Genomic DNA, 23,295 nt, shown 5'->3' on the forward strand with positions numbered 1-23,295 from the left:
GAAGGGGACAGGTCTTGGATCTAGGTCTATTACAGGGATATGAGCCATGAGGGAAGGGTTTGGAAGCAGGGGTTGTGTAGGGATGGATGAGGATATTGGATGGCGGAATACCAGTGCGGGGTGGGAGGGGGGGGGGAGAGGATAATGGGTAGGGCATTTCTCATTTTAGGACATGACGAAAGGTAGCTCACAAGGGGAGCCTGGGTGGTACTGAGTCACGAGGGGAGTCCTCCTCAGTGGCTGGATGGCAGGACTTCAGGAGTTGGTGGGTGACTGGAAACGTAAGGCATGGGAGATATGTTGGGCATGGGTGGTTAGGGTGTATAGAAGGGACTTCTTGGTATGGAATGGGCAGAAGCTTTCGAAGTGGGGGTATTGCTAGTGGTTGGTAGGTTTGATATGGACAGAGGCACTGATGTAGAAATCTTTAACGTGGAGGTCAACATTAAGGAAGATGGCTTGTTGGATTGAGTAGGACCAGGTGAAGTGAATGGGGGAGAAGGTGTTGAGGTTCTGGAGGAATGTGGAAAGGGTGCCTTTACCCTCGATCCAGATCACGAAGATGTCATCAATAAATCTGAACCAGGTGAGGGGTTTAGGAAGGATTCTTTTAGATAGCCCATGAATAGGTTGGCATAGGATGGTGCCATGCGGGTGCCCACAGCTGTACACCAGATTTGTTTGTAGGTATGCCTTCAAAGGAGAAGTAATTGTGGGTGAGGATGTAGTTGCTCATGGTGACTGGGAAGGAGGTTGTTGGTTTGGAATCTGTCAAATGTTGGGAAGTGTAGTGTTCAATAGTGGTAAGGCCATGGGCATTAGGAATGTTAGTGTAAAGGGAGTTGGCATCAATAGTGATGAGTGGGACACCATGTGGTAAAGGAACAGGAACTGTGGAGAGTCGGTGGAGGAAATGGTTGGTATCTTTCATATAGGAGGATAGGTTACTGGTAATAGGCTGAAGGTGTTGGTCTATGAGAGCAGAGATTCTCTTAATGGGGCACAGTAACTGGCCACAATGGGGCATCATGGGTGATTAGGTTTTTTACGAAGCATGTTGGGGGTAGGAGTGCAGGGAGTGGTAGGGGTGAGGAGAGAGATGAACTTTGGGAAGAGGTTCTAGGATGGACCTAAGGATTTGAGGAAAGACAGGTGATCCTGCTGGATTTCGGGGATGGGGTCACTGTGGCAGGGTTTATGGGTGGATGAATCTGACAGCTCGTGGAGTCCTTCAGCCAGAAAATCATTGTAGTTTGATACAGCAGTGGTGGAGCTGTTATCAACAGGTAGGATTATAAGGTCAAGATCAGTTTTTAAGTGGTGGATTGTGGTTCTTTCTGTGGATGTAAGGTTAGTTTGCATGTTGAGGGATTTGGGGAATGATGGTGAGACAAGGTTCAAGGTTAAAAATTGTGGAAAGTTAATTGGCGTGATTTGGGGGCAGTGGAGGTAGGTGGATCATGGTTTGCTGGAGGAGCGAACTGAGTAAGGCGAGGTTCAACATTGGGTTACGGTTGAGTGTGATTGGTAGGGTTGGGGTCAAAAAAGTGTTTCCACTGTAGGGACCGTGAGAAGAAGAGGTCTTCACCAAGTCCTGCATGATTGAATTTGGGAGTGGGGCAAAAAGTAAGGCTTTTGGAAAAGACTGATACTTCTGCGGGGCTAAGGCTTTTGGAGGAAAGCTTCATGACTGTGTTTCAGGTCTGTTAAGGTTGTGGATTCTGAATGGTGGTGGGAGGGAGTTTTTGAGGGTGGGGTAAATGTAGTAGGTCTGCAAGACAGGGTTTGTAAGCTACGGTGGGGCAGTTTGGAGGCTGTTGTAGAGGTGGTGGATAGTGGTAGTCCAAGGTATGAGTAGGAAGTGAACAGGTTGGAGAGTTTTTTGAGGTGACATTGTGCATAATTGTCTAGTTCCTGGAGGACAAGAGTTTCAGTATGTGTTATGTGTGTTATGGGATCCAGGAATTTGGAATTGCGTAGCAGGAGAATTTTGCAGTTGGAGAGAAAATGTTGCAAAGACATTTGGTCCAGATTAATATGGGTTTTGCAGGACTATATTGGCGAGGGTTAAGAATTGACAGAATCCGAACAGATGGAAGTCATTGTGGAAGGAAGGGTAGCAGCCAGTGATGGGTAATTTGATGGTAAGGCCATTTGGGAGGATACCATGAGCCAAGCAACAATGCAGGAAAGAATGTGGGACTGCATTCTGGCTAGGGATAAGGAAACTTTTCTGTATTGACGCAGATAGAAGAAACTAGGATCCGTGGTGGTAGATGGAAATGCATAAAAATATGTCAATGGTGTAGAATTACATCTGAAAAAATTTGCAAAAATACATTTAAAAAAATCATGAAAAGGATGAAATGGATGAAGTAAGGGGAAATAAGATGAAATTTGAGGGAATAGGCTGATAGTGAAAGGTGAAAACCAAATGAAATTGGGCTGAAGACACAATGAGAACAAAAGAAGAATGTATAAAATGGTTGTAACTTGGGTTGCAAGTCCTCAGGTGGATGTGTATGAAGAAGGGGGACAGCAGATGTTACTAGATTAGGTGAAGTTAATTAGTGCAACCTGGAAGAGAGAGGAGGATGATTCGGGGTGGGGAGGGGTTGGTAGGATGAGATACAAGTTCATGTGGCACAGGAAAGGTACGGGAAATAACACACGAAAATACTCGAGAGTGATACTGGAAGAGTGATTGATTTGAAGGTACAGGATTAATTATATCGGTGGAAGTAATGTGGGACATGAGATGCTGCACCAACATCAGCATGGCCATGTAGCCGTGTGGTGTGCGTGGCTGAAACATGTGTTGTGTGCTCGTAAGTAGAGCATGCACAATGGTTTGTAAAGCGACAAGAGAAACACAGGAAGGAAGAGAAAGGAGGACGGACATGAATATAGTAATGCATTAGAAAATAATAACAAAGGAAAACAGCACTGGGTTACAGGATGGAAGAAATGCCGGCAGGCATTGAAGAGGGCTGTGCTGGCAAACTAGAATTCCAAAACCGCTCATCAGTGATACAAATTCCTGTAACAAGAAAACATGGTACCAAAGCCATAAAAGTTGGACTATGGGCTATGCCATTAAAACCCCAATATAAGTTAATCCTGTGAAATATTCCAAGGTAGATGTATGTATCTGCTTATGATCCCCAGGACACACTGTACAAAAAGTCCACATACAGGGTATAAATGATAATTATTTACAACATACAATGATAGTGTGGAGGAAGTTGAGCCAAACAGTTTGGCAGAGGACACTTGTGTTCCATAAAGACAAGAAAGTACCACAAATTGATCTTCAAAAATCATCTAAGCTGCAGCTCAAGCGTGTTGCATGAAATTTCAGTATTCTCTTGCTCTCTACGTGCAAAGTAATGGTCCTAGAGAAAAGAGTGAATAGGATCTTTATTAGGAATTCAGTGTAGTTTAATTTTGCACTGGGTTACATTATCACTAGATTTTTTTCGGGAAAAATGTACAAAAATGACTTTTGAATGCACCTCCACTCCCACACTGACACTCTATTGTTCAGGATTTTTAGTGTGTTGTTCATGGCACTCCCTCCTACCATTGTACAAAAGTTTGCAACTACATGAATTATTTCCGTTATTTGACCTTGTTTGGTCTTCATTGGCTGGGCTATTACACCACTGTTTACGCACTGTATATGGTACATGAATGACAAATACAATATAAAAGTTTATCAGTTTGTTGATTGCAATTTTTTAACTGAAAATAGCTATTGTAATTGCAGTGCCAAAAAGCGACCAATTTGAGTTAACTGATGGCATTAGAACATCGTTTAGGTGGGAATAGGAGCTGTATGAAAGAATGGACGGTGATAGACTAGTTACAGAATTTCATTACAGATAGCACTGGAAAGTGTTAAAAAATTTCATCAGCCAGCCTAACGTAGCATATTACAGTAGTATGTGCATAAGATGGCAGATGGTGGTTGATACACAGTGTCAAGTAGTAGTGTACCACATGATACTCCAACCAGTAGCTCATTCTGCCACTTCAGCCTGTAGCATTCACTGTGTGTGTGTGTGTGTGTGTGTGTGTGTGTGTGCGTGTGTGTGTGTATGTGCGTCTACTGCTGACAAAGGCCTTAATGGCCAAAAGCTACAATTGTGTGTAGGACATTAAGCATTACTTTAACATTAGTTTACGTGTGTGATGAGGTTACTTCACCACTGTAGTGTTAATTATGGGTGGCATAAGGCAAACATGACAAATATAATGTTAAGAAGTAACAGAGGTAGTTTTTCAAGCATATAAATTTCACTAGGGAGAGTTAGAAGTAGAAATAGTGGTTTGATTTAATGCTTACCCCAGCGTTCCCTGTTGCCAGCATAGATAGTGGCTGGAATGTGAGGCAAGAGTCAAAGACATAGGACACACTCATAATGTTGCATAGTACTATCCATCTCTCTCTGCGCGGAATGCGTCATGTGACTGCCTTCTTATGTGCACGCCACTTATAATGCTCGAAAAAATTGAAAATGTGTGGTAAGTTGTAAAAGTTTTGTCAGGGGCAAATGGTGTATGATACATTTCTTCTGTGGATAATGAAGCACTTAGTTATGAAAGTATTTAATGCCATATGCAGACACAGGAAACAAACAAAGAGGAAAATGAATCAGTTATTACATCATTGAAGAATAAAGACTCAAATCAGTACAATGAACTCTCCAGAAGACTTATTGAGACCAGTGCTTGATGCATTAGTGTCACATTCGGTCACCTGTATAACGTGTACATCAGCACATACATAGCCTTATCATCTAACTCAGGTGCTAGAGAAAATCTGTCTTTACTGCAAGATCAGTACATACGGTGTAAATGTAGTTTGTTGCAGTAGATTGCATCCCAAGGAAAAATATAAGTGGACTGACAAATATCAAGAAATATTTGAGATTTTGAAGCACTACTCGTCCTGAGAGATAAAATGTCATCGGGACTGTAGGGGTACTAGTGGTGCTGCCTCACTCTTACCTTTGTATACGACAACTAACAAATGAAATGGTTACAGTAACCATTAGGTTATGAGCAAAGTCTCATTAATGAATAAAGGTTAAGAACCAGCGTTGAATGACAAATTTACAAACACACTGCAGTCCCTTTGTATTGCGCATAGGGACACAAAGACAGGATTAAACAAAGTACGTGGTGTACAGAGGCATATAAATAATCATTCTTTCCATGTACCATGTGCAAATGGAATGGGAAGAAGCCTTAATAGAAAGTATAGTGGGAAGTACCCTCTGCCATGCAATTCACAGTGGGATACAGGGTATGGGTGTAGGTATGAGAATATACAGTTGCCATCTTGACAACAGTTGTAGCATAACATTTTACTCATTATGTTGGAAACTATCTTGCTTCGGCATTATTGCCAGATATAAAATTCTGGGTTCATTAGCCTGAAATGGGAATGCTACCATCTTTAATCCTAAATGGGACAGATGTCAACTTCTCTCCCTCAGAAAAGAGTCTATGAGTAATAATAGATGAAAATCTAAATTGGGCTGAGCACATAACTGCGATGCACAAGAAGGCATCAGAATCTCTCCATGCCGTACAAAAATAAAAAGCTCTTACCTCTGGACCTGGAAAGACACATGTATGAACACCTATACTTCCAAATAATGATTTACAGCAATGTTATCCTGCAAGGTCTTTCTCAGGTAAACTCACAGTGCTTGGAAATAGTTATGAATACCTGTATTTGATATATCTGTGGTGTTTGACTCTTTGACCATATTTCACCATCATATGCACAGCTCTCCTGGCTGTGTGCAGATGAACACAGAGATTTCCATACTCTCTGTCTTTTCGAATCTCTTATCAATGTACACTGCCCCCTTCATCCGTTCTCAGCCTTAACGCTCGTGTGTGAACACCAAGGCAGAAACACCTCTCCTCATCAGAACAAAATTCTTTCAGTGTCACTCCATCGTTCAGCCACTTTCTTGAAGTTATTTTCAGTTGCAGGAACCCCACTGTGGAATAGCCTCTCACATTATATCAGAGAACTGAATAACATCTCCACCTTCGGTAGACATTTACTGACATATTTAGTGAAACTACAATAATGACTACTATTGTCCCTGTACACACTCAATGACCCTGTACAGCCTTCTTTCCAACCAGATCTTTCTCATTTCCCAGTATTAAACAATGGAAAATCCAGAATGGAATGTAACAATACCAGAGAAGGTAAGCTGCTACTCACCATATAGCGAAGATGCTGGGTCGCGATAGGCACAACAAAAAGATTCACACAATTATAGCTTTCGGCCATTAAGGCCTTTGTCAGCAGTACACACACACACACACACACACACACACACACACACACACACACACTGCAAACACAACTTGCATACACATCTGCAGTCTCAGAGAGCTGAAACCCCACTGAAAGCAGCAGCACCAGTGCATGATGGGAGTAGCGACTGGGTGGGGGTAAGGAGGAGGCCGGGGCAGGGAGGGGGAGGGATAGTATGGTGGGAGTGGCAGACAGTGAAGTGTTGCAGTTTAGATGGAGGGCAGGAGAGAAGGTGCGCACCTTCTCTCCTGCCCTCCATCTAAACTGCAACACTTCACTGCTATAATATTACCCAACATAGCTCGTATTTCTCTGTTATATGTTCTACGCATGAAAATATGTCGTCAGCCGTTGTTGTGTAATGCATTGGCACTAAATTGAGGAGTTCGTCAATCACATTAAACTGAGCATCAACTCCCCGCAAAAAGACTGCTAGTTGAGCAACATCACATACATCAGTGCTTTTGTCCAACACTAATGAAAAGAAAACCAAATCTTTGATCCTGTTTCTCAATTGAACTATCCCATCATGTGCCATTTCTTCAATGCACCTGCAAACTGTTCTCTATGAAAGAGGAATGATTTCAAAAACTGGAAGACTTAATGGATACAAAATTGTTGCGGCAGCAACAAAACAGTCTTTCACAAATTCTCCGTCGCCGAAGGGCTGTGCTGTTTCTGCTATTTTAAGAGCTGCACAATAGCTTACTGTCATCGCTGCAGCATTGTGGATGATGAGGTTTTCATCCTGTAAATACATACAGGTGAAGGTGAAAGTGACAGAAAATGCACATAGCATATTATTAATAACAGTAATAATAGAATCAATGTCATAATTATATACATATATACGTACGTCTTTCTCCTTTTTCTGCTTCAGTTCCATGTACATCTTTCTCCTTTTTCTGCTTCAGTTCAGTAAGTTTTGATTTTCTTTCTTCATTATTCAAACCGACTATATCCTTATTGTGAAGCAGCTGATGATGTCGCTTCAAATTGTATTCTTCCGTGAAGACAATGTTGCATAGCAAATGAAACACTGAGATTCGTTTTTAAGGGTTCAAAGGAATTTTGTTTCAATGATTTTAACTCCTCTTCAGCCATTTTCCACCCACAAGTTCTATTTTATCACAGACACCCAATGCGATGTCTACACAGATAATAGAAATGACTGGAAGTAAATAGACTGAGGACTCCACGCAGTGCAGTGACCTGCATTGCCGACTCAGCAGCATTAGTGGCAGAACAACTGAGAGAAAATTTGGAATACATTTCACATAAATTTTCTCAGCATGTTATAGTCTTAGGTGGAGATTTCAATTTACCAGATATAGACTGGGACACTCAGATGTTTAGGACGGGTGGTAGGGACAGAGCATCGAGTGACATTATACTGAGTGCACTATCCGAAAATTACCTCGAGCAATTCAACAGAGAACCGACTCGTGGAGATAACATCTTGGACCTACTGATAACAAACAGACCCGAACTTTTCGAATCTGTATGTACAGAACAGGGAATCAGTGATCATAAGGCCGTTGCAGCATCCCTGAATATGGAAGTTAATAGGAATATAAAAAAAGGGAGGAAGGTTTATCTGTTTAGCAAGAGTAATAGAAGACAGATTTCAGACTACCTAACAGATCAAAACGAAAATTTCTGTTCCGACACTGACAATGTTGAGTGTTTATGGAAAAAGTTCAAGGCAATCGTAAAATGCGTTTTAGACAGGTACGTGCCGAGTAAAACTGTGAGGGACGGGAAAAACCCACCGTGGTACAACAACAAAGTTAGGAAACTACTGCGAAAGCAAAGAGAGCTCCACTCCAAGTTTAAACGCAGCCAAAACCTCTCAGACAAACTGAAGCTAAACGATGTCAAAGTTAGCGTAAGGAGGGCTATGCGTGAAGCGTTCATTGAATTCGAAAGTAAAATTCTATGTACCGACTTGACAGAAAATCCTAGGAAGTTCTGGTCTTACGTTAAATCAGTAAGTGGCTCGAAACAGCATATCCAGACACTACGGGATGATGATGGCATTGAAACAGAGGATGACACGCGTAAAGCTGAAATACTAAACACCTTTTTCCAAAGCTGTTTCACAGAGGAAGACCGCACTGCAGTTCCTTCTCTAAATCCTCGCACAAACGAAAAAATGGCTGACATCGAAATAAGTGTCCAAGGAATAGAAAAGCAACTGGAATCACTCAATAGAGGAAAGTCCACTGGACCTGACGGGATACCAATTCGATTCTACACAGAGTACGCGAAAGAACTTGCCCCCCTTCTAACAGCCATGTACCGCAAGTCTCTAGAGGAACGGAGGGTTCCAAATGATTGGAAAAGAGCACAGATAGTCCCAGTCTTCAAGAAGGGTCGTCGAGCAGATGCGCAAAACTATAGACCTATATCTCTTACGTCGATCTCTTGTAGAATTTTAGAACATGTTTTTTGCTCGCGTATCATGTCGTTTCTGGAAACCCAGAATCTACTATGTAGGAATCAACATGGATTCCGGAAACAGCGATCGTGTGAGACCCAACTCGCCTTATTTGTTCATGAGACCCAGAAAATATTAGATACAGGCTCCCAGGTAGATGCTATTTTTCTTGACTTCCGGAAGGCGTTCGATACAGTTCCGCACTGTCGCCTGATAAACAAAGTAAGAGCCTACGGAATATCAGACCAGCTGTGTGGCTGGATTGAAGAGTTTTTAGCAAACAGAACACAGCATGTTGTTATCAATGGAGAGACGTCTACAGACGTTAAAGTAACCTCTGGCGTCCCACAGGGGAGTGTTATGGGACCATTGCTTTTCACAATATATATAAATGACTTAGTAGATAGTGTCGGAAGTTCCATGCGGCTTTTCGCGGATGATGCTGTAGTATACAGAGAAGTTGCTGCATTAGAAAATTGTAGCGAAATACAGGAAGATCTGCAGCGGATAGGCACTTGGTGCAGGGAGTGGCAACTGACCCTTAACATAGACAAATGTAATGTATTGCGAATACATAGAAAGAAGGATCCTTTATTGTATGATTATATGATAGCGGAACAAACACTGGTAGCAGTTACTTCTGTAAAATATCTGGGAGTATGCGTACGGAACGATTTGAAGTGGAATGATCATATAAAACTAATTGTTGGTAAGGCGGGTACCAGGTTGAGATTCATTGGGAGAGTGCTTAGAAAATGTAGTCCATCAACAAAGGAGGTGGCTTACAAAACACTCGTTCGACCTATACTTGAGTATTGCTCATCAGTGTGGGATCCGTACCAGGTTGGGTTGATGGAGGAGATAGAGAAGATCCAAAGAAGAGCGGCGCGTTTCGTCACTGGGTTATTTGGTAACCGTGATAGCGTTACGGAGATGTTTAATAAACTCAAGTGGCAGACTCTGCAAGAGAGGCGCTCTGCATCGCGGTGTAGCTTGCTCGCCAGGTTTCGAGAGGGTGCGTTTCTGGATGAGGTATCGAATATATTGCTTCCCCCTACTTATACTTCCCGAGGAGATCACGAATGTAAAATTAGAGAGATTAGAGCGCGCACGGAGGCTTTCAGACAGTCGTTCTTCCCGCGAACCATACGCGACTGGAACAGGAAAGGGAGGTAATGACAGTGGCACGTAAAGTGCCCTCCGCCACACACCGTTGGGTGGCTTGCGGAGTATCAATGTAGATGTAGATGTAGATGTAGGTGAGTAGATGGTGGGGGTACTGCTGGCTGGCAGGGCGGGGAGAGCTGCGGGCAGGCCTTGTGGGCATCTGCAAGCGCCTGTGCTTGCGAAATGGTATTTGCTCAGCCTTGATGTAGAATTTGAGGTACTGGCAGAAGTAAAGCTGTGAGAACGGGACGTGAGTCATGCTTGGGTAGCTCAGTTGGTAGAGCACTTGCCCGTGAAAGGCAAAGGTCTCGAGTTTGAGTCTCGGTCTGGCACACAGTTTTAATCTGCCAGGAAGTTTCATATCAGCACACACTTCGCTGCAGAGTGAAAATCTCATTCTGGACTCAAAAAGTTACTGGCCACCCATGAGAAATCGCTTCTTTTTCAAGGCAAGTGCACACCATTTTTCACAGTTTTTCACAACCTAGGATTTCACTATGGACTGTTCTGTGGCAACAAGCCTTTGATGGAGAGGGAGCCTATAACTGCAGGATGATGCTGATTTTAAAAGCAAATCTGTGGCATAACTATCAGTGAAGTGGTGTTACTTGAATAAACTTTGGTGTTTTTTTGGAAGGTATAAATGTCACTTGATTCTACAGTAAGTTGTACTTCATACTCTAGATTTCAGCCATAGGCCATTATCAAGTGTTACAACTGCAGCAGATTTAAGCACAATAAAAGCATAAGTATCTGAAAAATAGCAAGGCAAGCAGTTAAATTAATGTATGGGCTGTATTATTTGTTCTATCACTTACATATAAAAAATCATTAGACTTGAGTAGAACTCAAGTCATTGTCAACATATGTATCTTTGGTTATATTAACCAATTTTGTCAAAAGTAAATGTGCGAACATTTTTGTAACAGGCTAATTTACTGGCAAGTAGCATGACTTCTTCACTTGATGTGGTTGTGGAGTGAAATAGATGACCATATCAGATGTTTCCAACATTGCTACATGGTGTCTAAGTAGCTACTGATATAAACATAAGTGAAACGATTGTCAAAGACCACCATATAGGCATCCCAGTTTGCACCAAGTGATCTATGGTATGTCATGGGAACAGGTAGTGTGACTCTTTATTATACAAGGTGGTTACATTGTCTTTGAAGTGGGCAGAAGATGACAGTGTTTACATTATATTGCGTGAAGAGACAACTTCCCAGTGTGCATGTCAAAATGTGACTTACACCATCATAATTAAAGATATAGAGAAGTACAATTTGCAATATAGTAAAATGTTTGATACATTGACAACTATAAAATAAGTAGGTATACATTGTTATGATTACAATCATGTTTAAAAATTGTTCAGTTATATAAAATAAATGGTCACAAACATCATTGCAATTTAAAACTCTTTACATAAAAGTGTCAATGATTGTTATAAAGGACCAAGTGTCTAATGATACAAAATGGGGAAAAAAGTGGAGCATAGGGTTGGGGGGGGGGGGGGGGGGGCTAAGGCTGAAATGTAGTGTGTGGAATAAAACCTATTGTACAATCAAATGGCAGTTATATCTTTCAAAAAGTTTTATGTGACCGTGGCTCCACAGCAGTGTGAAAATTTGGGTGTGTTATGGTTATGTTGTGAGGCATGACTGGACAGACAACACAACTAAAGGATCAATAGCAGTGGCTTCTGGCAAGGAGAGCAGACTTGTTCTTCTTTATGCAGGCACCTCACAAGGTTTCCTCCAAAATTGTCTTCTGCTTTTCAAATCAAAGAAGATTATTATGAAGAAATGAGGCATGTTACATTTAGAAAGGGGGTTGTAGAATCATTATTCCTAAATTTGGGAAACTTGTCATCGATCGTAGACAATGCTCCTTGCCATTCAGTTGTTTTTGACAAGGCCCCTACTATGGCAAAGTGAAAGGGGAACTTGACTTCAGTGCCATAACCTTGATATAAATTATAATCTTAAAAAGGTGGAGCTTGTAATCTCTCTCAGACAAACCACATGCATCAGCTACCAAACAACACAAGAAAACTAAAACAGCAACTGTACAAGCTAAACAAAATCAAAGAAGAGGAAACACTACAGACAAATAAAACATCAAAAGTACAAAGACTTAGTGGAAAAGAGTCAGTGGTCCAATAAGAAATGAAATTCGCCAAAATTGACAAGTTAACAGGTAGGCAAGCGCCACAGTTTCCCATGTACGAAATTGATGAGTTCTCAAAAAACATATGGACATACAGTCATTAGGCTACCATCTTACCATTGCCATTTCACCCCAGGAAAGTTAATAGGGGCCCAATTTAAAAGTTGCATTGTGTGGAATTTACTATTTTTGCAGTTGAAGCCCTTGCAAAAGAAACTGTTAGGAACATCAACACAGAAGACCAAAAAAAGGTGTCAAACGAACACAGAACATCATAGAAAGAGCATGACAGTATCAAGCTGTTTTGAAATATTCAGTGGAGAAGACAGTTGCTTCACTAAATAGTGATATTTCCATCACCAATCATATGGACGAGAGGGTACAGTTGCGTGTTTGAAGTGCAAAGTCTGTAGTGGTATGTAGCTGGGCTACATAACAGAATATTTTCTTAAGTTTTAACATTTTAATAAGAAAGCTTTGTCAGCAACAATCTCCAAACCTAGTTCATCTCGGGTGTTCAGTCTGCATCACATAAAATAAATGTTACTGTTTACATTGACTTTGCTGCAGTACTTGGACATTATTTTTAGTGACACTTTTATTCTTTCTCCCAATACCAGTTGGCCTATATAAGATATGTTTTCTCACCTCAATAAGCATGTGTAAATCTTATTTTTTGTTATGTTAGAAATAAGAATGCAGGTAACAAAACTTAATAACATGTTCATTATAAACCTAGAGATATTTCTGTCATAACAAAATGGTGTGGGTGACCACTTAGTATTGATGCGCAGTTGGACCATAGTGTGTCAGACTTGACTGAAATTATCTCATGATAAGAAACCCTGAGAGAGTTCTGGTTTGGAATAGATGAAAATGTAATGTTTTTTAAATATTTTGTGTGCATAATGTGTTCACCTAAATTAAAAACAAAAATGTTTCCCACAAGTTGAAAATTTGGTAACATCATAAGAAAATGCACTTTTGTAAATTATCTGTATAATTTCTTAATAATTTGTTGCTGTAAACAAAACTGAAGTGAAAGTGTAATGCATCTGTCCTGGAACACATTAATGCCATGTCTGTCTGGGCGAGTTGAATGAAATGGAAAATTATATCTGCATACTGTATGGGGCAAGGCACCTGTGCTCTGCTCTTCCAGGTGCTCCTGCTGAACTGTCAGTTCTGAAGTAATTTTGAGCCAACTTTATGCAAGCACTCTTTTACTCCTATGTCAGAGAGTGATGTACCACCCATGAAGATGAAAGTTCCCAACTCGAAGGTAACCATGCAGTATTTTGTGCAAAGCCAGCAAAGCAGTCTATGTTGACACTTTGAAAATAATCTAGGAGGAAAGGAAACAGCTTACTGAATAGTGGAAGCATTGAGTCCTTGGCAAGCATACATAAAAGAACAAAACTTTCTAGCTTAAGGATGAATACTTTTTCGAGCCTTTACTGCTACTTCACCTCTGCTGATTCCTTGCCCCCATACCCTCTTAAGAACAGTCTCCCCTTGCTCTGTTATGCCACCTCATCTCAGTACACTCCCACACTTCGTTGTCAACATGCACCAGGTCCCCAGTCCCCATGCATGTGCTGCATCTTCATCTTGTATTCCTGTCTTGCCCACTGCTGCCTCACTTCAAGCTCTTCTCCCCAGATCAACCACACGACACACCTCCTTACCCTGTCTTCCTGCCAACTTGTGTGTATTCTGTCTCGAAAAAGGATTTGTCCAGAAGCTAGGAAAGTTTCATTCTTTTGTGTACACTTGTTAAGGACTTGATGCTTCCACTGTTTGGCGAGTTGTTTTCTTTACTCTGAAATTATTTCAATTCTGGCAGAGCTCTCCAGACCATATTTGTATATTGTCACTCTGATGTCCTTGAAAGACTGTCATTTGCTTTCTGGGACTGTTTTCCTGCGTTACTGCCTTTCTTCATCTTTGAATGAAGTTCTCTCTCTTTAAAATTCCAAAAAGCCAATGAAAAACTGTAGGATGGGGAAGAGAAGGTTCCCAAAAACCGCATCATAAATTCTTAAGGCTTTCACTCATGTTTCATTCATGTTTGAAATGGCAAAACCTGAATTGCTTAGTTATGCAAGATGCAGTTGTCAGCCATATTTGTCTGAAGTGAGGTAATTAGAAGTAACACAGAATGCCACCACCCTGCAGGTGCGTTCTCCCCCCCCACACACAGTGAACAGTAATTTTATGGTGATATTTCTTTATTTCAGCAAAGAGAACAAGAAAGGGCTGCTTCTGGTGGGGGTGATGTGTTTTTCATGAGAACTCCCGAGGATCTCACTGGCCGTGATGGTGATCTTGTTCTTATTGAGTTTTGTGAAGAACATCCTCCACTCATCAATCAGGTATGTCTAATTTGTTACTGTTAGTACTGATTAATTTTTTTTAGTATGTGTAATGGCCCAACTGTAATTACAGTAGAAATAAGATGTATGTTTGTTCCCCTTTACAATAGGCTTACAATTCATTTTATTTGTTGACAAATAGGTGGGAATGTGCTCAAAAGTGAAGAACTACTACAAGCGAAAGGCTGGGAAAGATCAAGGGCCGCAAGAATATCGGTATGGTGAAATTGCATATGCCCACACATCACCATTTTTAGGACAGTTACCACCTGGACAGTCCTTGCAGGCTGTTGAAAACAACATGTATCGAGCTCCAATTTATGAACATAAAGTGCCTGAGACTGATTTCTTAGTGATACGAACCAGGTATGAACATGTGATGCAACGTTTTATGATTGCAGAAGATTTCCTTACTGGTCTACCCTTTCCCTCCTTCCTATTTTGCAGTCGCTTCTTCTCTTGAAATAGGTGAACACACGCACACACACACACACACACACACACGCACAGCAGAGGAGGGGGGGGGGGGGAGAGAGAGAGAGAGAGAGAGAGAGAGAGAGAGAGAGAGAGAGAGAGAGAGAGAGAGAGAGAGAGACGCCAGTTTCATAAGAGAAGAAACATTACGTCTGTACCTCTTGCTGTCTTCTTTACCCATGTTTCATAACTTATAAGAAAATGTAAACATAAATGCTGACCAGGATGACAACCACCCTTGTGTACTATAAGTTTACAGAGATAGAATGATTATGTTTGTGTGTTTTATTAGTAATATAATATCTTATTTTTTTATGAGTAGGATTTTTGTTGTCTGTTACTCTAGTGTGATGGATAAGTTGACATTTTCTGTGGTCACAATCTTATGTGTGTGACTAAGGACATGGCGAAAGTAGCACGTCATTCCCCCAAATTATTGAGATAAGAGCAGAGCTTAAATGAACAGTATCATTACAAACTAATAATCTTGTTGTCATGATTTAAAATTTCTTTCGTATATTTTTTCGAAGATAATAGAAAATGCTTTTTGTTTCTTTGTAATTTTTAACACACTTTTTCTTTATCAGCCTGTGTTTGAAATCTAAATGTCAACAAAAATTCAAATTAGAAAAAAAGTAGTAATTCATTCAATGAATAATGTCCAATACCCATTTCATTGCAATGTGATGGTCTCTCACAGTTTTTGAACGACATTGTGATGCCACTAGTGCTGCTTGCACTCATGTGAATAAACAGTGTTGCTATTGCTAACAATAAAATTTCCGTAATATTCATTTTGAAGCAGTTTATGGTGGGTAATTTAATGCCTTCATATTCTCTAACATGTCCTGCAGCATAGCTGAAACTATAGCTGAAGAACTTTGCCTAAAATTCTCATCAAGGTGCCTCAATCACCATGCATGAAAGTACTGTCAATACTCTGACTTGCTTGTGGGAGAAATCGAATCCCAGCCCCTTCCAGCCATCCTAATTTATGTTTTTTGTATTTTCACTAAATGTATTACAGCTAATACTTGAATGATTCCTTCGGAGTGGCTCTATCTGATTTCCTTTTTCATCCTTGCTCATTGAAGCCTATGCTCCATCTCTGATGACTTATCATTGACACAATGTAAACTTCAATCTTCCTTTATGAGTAATTGTGGGACAAAGTGTTTAGCAGTGCAACGAATGTGTGCAGAATGGTTTACAGAAGGTCATAAAACATGATGAGATGGGTCAGGTCACACTACCCAGACCACAACCTGAGAAGATTGACTTCTGATCTGAGTGACATTGGGCAGATCTACATCTTCCTTAGCTCTGGTGCAACAGTGGAACACTGTAACACACCATACACTATTAGGGGTGACAGACTGTCGCCGTTTGTTACAGTGTAGGTTAGGTGCGTATTGTCCACTTCTCCACCTACCTTTGTCAAACGTGCAGAAACATTCTAGATGGCAAAGGTGTATGGAACGATGTCACTGGGGACAGGAATGGCATCAAATAGTGTTTTTGGATGAATTGAGGTTCTGTTTGTTTGAAAATAATGGCCGCATTTAGGTTTGGCGCGGACAGGGCGAGTGGCTACGCAGTGACTGCATTTGCACAAGACACAAGTGCCAACTCATTGCCTTATGATGTGGGGTGCTATTGGGTACAACCACAAATCACAGATGGAGCATGTCCAGGGCACTGTCACCAGTGTAACATGTGAATGACAACCTGCTACCTGTAACCATACCCTTCCTGCACAGCACCTCAGATGCCATTTTTCAGCAAGACAATACACAACCACATGTTGCTACAAAACACGTGTCTCCAAGATGTCACAGGATTCCAGCCTTTTGCTCTGGCCATCCAGACCACCTGATTTGTTGCCAATCGAAAATGTGTGGGGCATGGTGAAACAATGGGTGCAGTGCTGTATCCCTGTGTGAACCACTCAGATGAACTTTGGAAGCAGGTGACTGCAGCATGGATGGCTAGACCACAGGACGCCATTTGCGCCTTTTACATGTTGATGCCATCGCGCATGGAACAAATTGTCAGGGCCCATGGTTGACCCTGTGCCTACTTGGCAACAGGAGACCTGCTGAACCAAGGTGACTGAAGTTCTAATCATTTTTGCAGAACTTACTAATGGACGTGTCTTGTGAATACGAACATCCTTTCTCTAGTACTTCAAGATATTTTTTTTTTAAAACAAGAGTATAACTAGTATTTAAAGAATACCCACATATGCCTATTACCGTACTACCCCAAATAGTAAGTAAGTCATAAATATAGTCAGCCACTACCAAGATTAACAAAGTCTGTGTTGCACCAAAGTCAAAAGTGCATAACTGTACCAATGACTTTAACCAAAAGTCCATACAGCACAGCCAAAATTGTTGCCACCATTGTGAGCACCCTATCCCAAGGGAATCCAAACATATAACGGTAAAAAGACGATGGAAAAGGTGGACCGGGTGGTGCTTCATGTTACAAGCTGTTCTGCCAGCTAAACTTCAGTCCCAGAGGACAGACTTCAGTGATAATATATCATGTGAACTTTTTGCTTGAAGAAAGTGCTGTCATTGTGGATATTGGTAATTGTATCTGCAAGCTCTGTTGATGCTGTTCTATTTCTTTCTGTGTGGCTATCAGTACAAATTCCAGAGACAGCTACTGTTTTTTACTGTACTGTACTGTGCTGGAAAGAGTGAAGAAACACCACAATAACGGTTTTGAGGCTGTGGTACTTTGTTACAGTACACTGTTCAGATTGTTTGTCTCATATTTCGTATATACAGTGGGGAATGATGTCAAAATAACAATGTGGGGAGCAGAAGGATGAGTTCTATTTAACAAACATCTCCAGTTTCTTACACTTGTGTAATTTCTCGTGGTTAGCAGAGGTGGTATAAAGCTGAAGGTAGTTTCGGGATTGAATGGATAGAAACGTTGTCCAAACAGGAGTTATTGTTGTAACTGGGCTTACCAGAATGAGCATTAATGTGGCTGTATTGACTAAATGCAGATTTATTTTACTTTTTTTAAAGCTGAGTGATGTACTTTGATTGCTATGGTACTACAGGGTGTTACAAAAAGGTACGGCCAAACTTTCAGGAAACATTCCTCACACACAAAGAAAGAAAATATGTTATGTGGACATGTGTCCGGAAATGCTTACTTTCCATGTTAGAGCTCATTTTATTACTTCTCTTCAAATCACATTAATCATGGAATGGAGACACACAGCAACAGAACGTACCAGCGTGACTTCAAACACTTTGTTATAGGAAATGTTCAAAATGTCCTCCGTTAGTGAGGATGCATGCATCCACCCTCCGTCGCATGGAATCCCTGATGCGCTGGTGCAGCCCTGGAGAATGGCGTATTGTATCACAGCCGTCCACAATACGAGTATGAAGAGTCTCTACATTTGGTACCAGGGTTGCGTAGACAAGAGCTTTCAAATGCCCCTATAAATGAAAGTCAAGAGGGTTGAGGTCAGGAGAGCGTGGAGGCCATGGAATTGGTCCGCCTCTACCAATCCATCGGTCACCGAATCTGTTGTTGAGAAGCGTACGAACACTTCGACTGAAATGTGCAGGAGCTCCATCGTGCATGAACCACATGTTGTGTCGTACTTGTAAAGGCACATGCTCTAGCAGCACAGGTAGAGTATCCCGTATGAAATCATGATAACGTGCTCCATTGAGCGTAGGTGGATGAACATACTGAGGAAACTAAAATGAGCTCTAACATGGAAATTAAGTGTTTCCGGACACATGTCCACATAACATCCTTCTTTATTTGTGTGTGAGAAATGTTTCCTGAAAATTTGGCCGTACCTTTTTGTAACACCCTGTATATTCTACAAAGACAGTAGTACTTATTCCTGTAGCAGCTCTCACACTGAAATACGTATAGTCCAACAACACCAAGTGAGAAAAACAAGTGTGTGTGTGTGTGTGTGTGTGTGTGTGTGTGTGTGTGTGTGTGTGTGTGTGTGTGCCTGTAGGCAGGTAGATAGAAGTGGTAAAATATCTCATGACTCTTATGAGGGTGGTTTCATAAGTCTGGTAAATTTCCATGGAAGAATGAAACATTTTTGTTGCAACTTCATGGTTGATAAGGATCACATAAAGAATTTCAAAAATGTGTAGCGTACAGTTCATTATTGACATCAATCTGAATTGGTCACTGTGTCGACTGCAATTGAAAATGGAGAAAACCGAGTTTCGTGCTGTTATTGAACATTTTCATTTGAAGGGTTGGACAGCCACGCTAATCAAAACAGAATTGGATGAAGTTCACACAGACACTGCACCATCATTGAAGACCATTTACTCTTGGATTAATGAATTAAAACGTGGTCAGACAAGCACCAAAGACAAAGTGCGCTCTGGGCGTCCATTCAAGGTCACCACAAAGGAAACTATTGACAAAATCCATGAGATGATAATGCAAGACTGCCAAATAAAAATTGGTGAAATTACTGATACAGTAGGCATCTCAACTGAACGAATGCAGAATATCTTGCACAGAGAATTTGATTTGAAGAAGCTGTGTGCGATGTGGGTGCAGCGATTGCTTACAGTAGACCAAAAGCACATCTGACACAACATTTCACACAGTGTCTGGTGATGTACAGTCCACAAGCCGTTTTCCCGGTTTTGTGACTTTTGATGAATCCTAGGTCCATTGTTACACACAAGAGTCAAAACAGATCTCAAAGCAATGGGCAAGGCTAGTGAAAGTGCACTGAACAAGACAAAGACCACTTTGTCAACTGGTAAGGTGATGGTCACGGGATTCCCAAATAATACTCCTCATAGATTTCTGGAAAGAGGCAGACTCATAACTGGACCCCTCTTATGCTTCATTGTTGGATTGTTTGAAACTTGCATTTGCTGAAAAACAACCAAGGTTTGCACACAAATAGGTGCTCGTTCACCAGCATAATGCCCCATCGTACACATCAGCAACAACAGTGACGAAAGTGCATGAATTGTTTCCTCATCCACCCTATTAAAGCTTTGCCTTCCTGGGAGAAATTTTCATCAAATGGGGAAGCTGTAGTTGCAGTCAATGAGTATTTTGCAGAGTTTTACAGAACCTGTTTTTCTAGTGGAATAAAAAAGCTGGAGAATAGCTGAACCAATTGTATATCCCTCAAAGGAGACCATATCGGGAAGTAAAGTGAGTTAAAAAACTTGACATTCAAGGAAAGGAAAGGTGGAAAAGCAGCCCACCAACATTGATGAAATGCTATACTCCACACGATGAGAGAAGTGCTCTGTTGACAGCAGTCCTGTATTCAGCATTGCACACTAAAGCTTATTCAACACATCTTTGTGCAACAGATTTGACACTTGAAACAGTTCCTCAGTGCACATGTGATTCAGCCAGATTTCTGCTTCTAATGTGTAAGCCTGAGCTCATTGTCAAGAAATTGTTGTTACTCATTCACATTTGTACCAATGTGTTTTCTGTGTTACATCTTACAACCCATTCCTCCCATGCATTGCTCGAATATAAGTGCAATGCATTAATGACTCCACCAAGAGAGACAGTGCAGTGGTTAAGACTTGGACTCATGTTTATGGAAGGAGTAGATTTAGGTTCCTACTTGGGCACCAAGTTTAAGGTTTTTTTTCTCACGTTAAATTCCCTGTCAGTTCCAGGATTTCCAACTGTCACTTATAATTATTACTTCCACCTCCAGCAAAGAACTGGTAATGTGAAAAATGCTGAGTAGCACTGTGGCTCAAAAGCCATACTAAACTATATCTCCTCCCTCCCATAATTGGCTGGGTAAGTTGGTTCAAATGTTGCAGGAAGGCAACACAATGCCACTTCTAGTAAAACCATACCTAGTAAAGCACTGTGGTGTTAAACCTAACCTTTAAGTTTATGGCAGCTCTGCTTTTATTGTTTCCCTAAATCATCTATTTCTGCAGTTTGTACAATCTGCAGTGATTTTGAAGTATTTGACCATCCTTTCATTGTAAGAAATATACATTTGTTTAGTCTAAGCAAGGCAAATGTATTGTACACACTGTTAATTCTGATTGTGCACTTATCTATGAAATGTACTTGGACTGTTTTGTGTAATTAAATTAAAGGATTATGATAACTTGAAAATGTTCACCCACCCTCTTATTCATTTTCAGGCAACAGTATTATATACGAGAAATTGATGCAGTGTTTGTGGCTGGCCAAGAATGCCCACTTTATGAAGTACCTGGACCAAATTCAAAGAGAGCAAACAATTTTGTTCGTGACTTTTTACAGGTCAGTGTCAGTAATCTTAAAAAACTGCTGCTGAAATCAAAACTTTTTGATTTTACAAAAATATTGCATCACTTCGTCAAATTATTTCTGTTCTGTGCAGGTTTTCATTTATAGACTATTCTGGAAGAGTGAACATGTTCCTCGTAGGATTAAAATGGATGACATAAAAAAGGCTTTTCCATCACATTCAGAAAGCAGCATAAGGAAACGCTTGAAACTCTGTGCTGATTTCAAACGAACAGGTCTGTACTTTACTTAAAGAAATGCATATGCATATGTACCTGTAAATAATTCTCTCTCTCTCTCTCTCTCTCTCTCTACCGAGCGAGGTGGCGCAGTGGTTAGCACACTGGACTTGCATTCGGGAGGACGACGGTTCAATCCCGTCTCCAGTCATCCTGATTTAGGTTTTCCGTGATTTCCCTAAATCGTTTCAGGCAAATGCCGGGATGGTTCCTTTGAAAGGGCACGGCCGATTCCCTTCCCAATCTTTCTCTAACCCGAGCTTGCGCTCCGTCTCTAATGACCTCGTTGTCGACGGGACGTTAAACACTAACCACCACCACCACCACCACCACCATCATATCTCTCTCTCTCTCTCTCTCTCTCTCTCTCTCTCTCTCTCACAGACACACACACACACACACACACACACACATTCACACATTCACACATTCTCACTTTCTCACTCTCACTCTCACTCTCCTCCCCCCCCCCCCCTCTCCTTCCCTCTCTCTCACTGTGTGTATGTGTGTGTGTGTGTGTGTGTGTGTGTGTGTGTAGGGAGTGGGAATTCTTAACATTGTTTTTTACTCCTGTATGTGTTCAGGCATGTGCCATTAATGCAGTTTATATTAATTTGTTTTCTTGCATTTCTTGTGTAGATTTAGCTTTTGTTTACCATACTGATTTATTTTCTGGTATTTTTTGCGTAACTGTACATCATTTTTATTTGACAGTTTTTCCAGTGAACATCCGTAAGTACAAAAATTCGGAATTGCTTATGTCTGTTTAATATCTCATTATGGTGTGTGTTGTTAAAGTTTTCAACATAATTTGTATTTTTTTACCCATTGTCTTCAAATAAGTGAAAGCATTTCATATTACAGACAACACCTCTCCTCTCATGATAATTTCGGTATCTCTTAAGTAATTGAGCACTGATGGAATGATAAAAAGAGGCAAGAATTATGAAAGTGTTTCTCATTGTCATCATTGATTCTTAATTTTTGTACTGAAGAGGTGGTGTGAGAAGGAAATAGGTAGCTCAGTGTAGGAGTTATTTGTCAGAGAGAGAAAATCAACATGAAATAGTTCAATGATGACATAGCAACGTTAGCCAAAAAAGACCAGCAGTTGAATTAGGTGCTTAACAAAATGTAATGTGCGCTAGTTGAGTGCTGTTATATCTGTTTGAACAAAAAGATAACTAATGTGATTGATTACCCAACAGGGGGTCATTTTGGGTGGTTAAATGTAAACTTGCACAAGAGATTTGACGATATAACAATTTTTATCTCTCTAAAATAGAATAAATTAAATATGTATATACAAAATAGAAAGGCCTGCATAAGAGAAAAGGATTTTCTAGTGGAAAGAAGAATTGCTAACACCCAAATCGATAACCCTTGAGACCAGAAGAAGATTACTGAAAAGCTGTGTTTGTAGCACTGTTCTGTATGGATTTGAGATATGGACAATGAGAAAGACAGAAAGGAAACAATTAGAGAAACCTTAAGAATGTGGTTTTAAAATAGACTGTTGAAGAACAGATTTCAGCTACTTTTTTCACAGGGAAGTCATCCTCTTTGTTTTAGTAGTGAGGAAGTTGCCTTTGAAATCAGACAAATGAATGCTTCAGATACCTCTGGCTTAGTGAGACATTTGCTTGTATGTACTCTTTCTGTGATGGAGAAAAACAAATTCACTGTTATTAAACTGCGGGATGTTCAGGATATTTCCAAAAGAAACTTTACGAAAAATCAGAAGTGAGTGTATTAGATTGCAGTAGGTTGGTGGAATATAATCTT

The 23,295-nt window shown here is 40.7% G+C and overlaps 1 protein-coding gene across 1 annotated transcript in view; it reads left to right on the plus strand.

Moving 5' to 3' along the window:
• LOC126480802 (transcription initiation factor TFIID subunit 1) overlaps positions 1–23,295 on the plus strand; it is a 241,206-nt gene that overhangs the window by 97,873 nt on the left and 120,038 nt on the right. The window contains exons 9-12 of the mRNA XM_050104121.1: positions 14,369–14,503; positions 14,646–14,869; positions 21,145–21,265; positions 21,366–21,507. Of these exons, the coding sequence (XP_049960078.1) occupies positions 14,369–14,503; positions 14,646–14,869; positions 21,145–21,265; positions 21,366–21,507 (622 nt within the window). The remainder of the gene's footprint in view (positions 1–14,368; positions 14,504–14,645; positions 14,870–21,144; positions 21,266–21,365; positions 21,508–23,295) is intronic.

The sequence above is a fragment of the Schistocerca serialis genome, chromosome 5, assembly GCF_023864345.2.
Source record: "Schistocerca serialis cubense isolate TAMUIC-IGC-003099 chromosome 5, iqSchSeri2.2, whole genome shotgun sequence".
In the NCBI taxonomy this organism is placed as follows: domain Eukaryota; kingdom Metazoa; phylum Arthropoda; class Insecta; order Orthoptera; family Acrididae; genus Schistocerca; species Schistocerca serialis.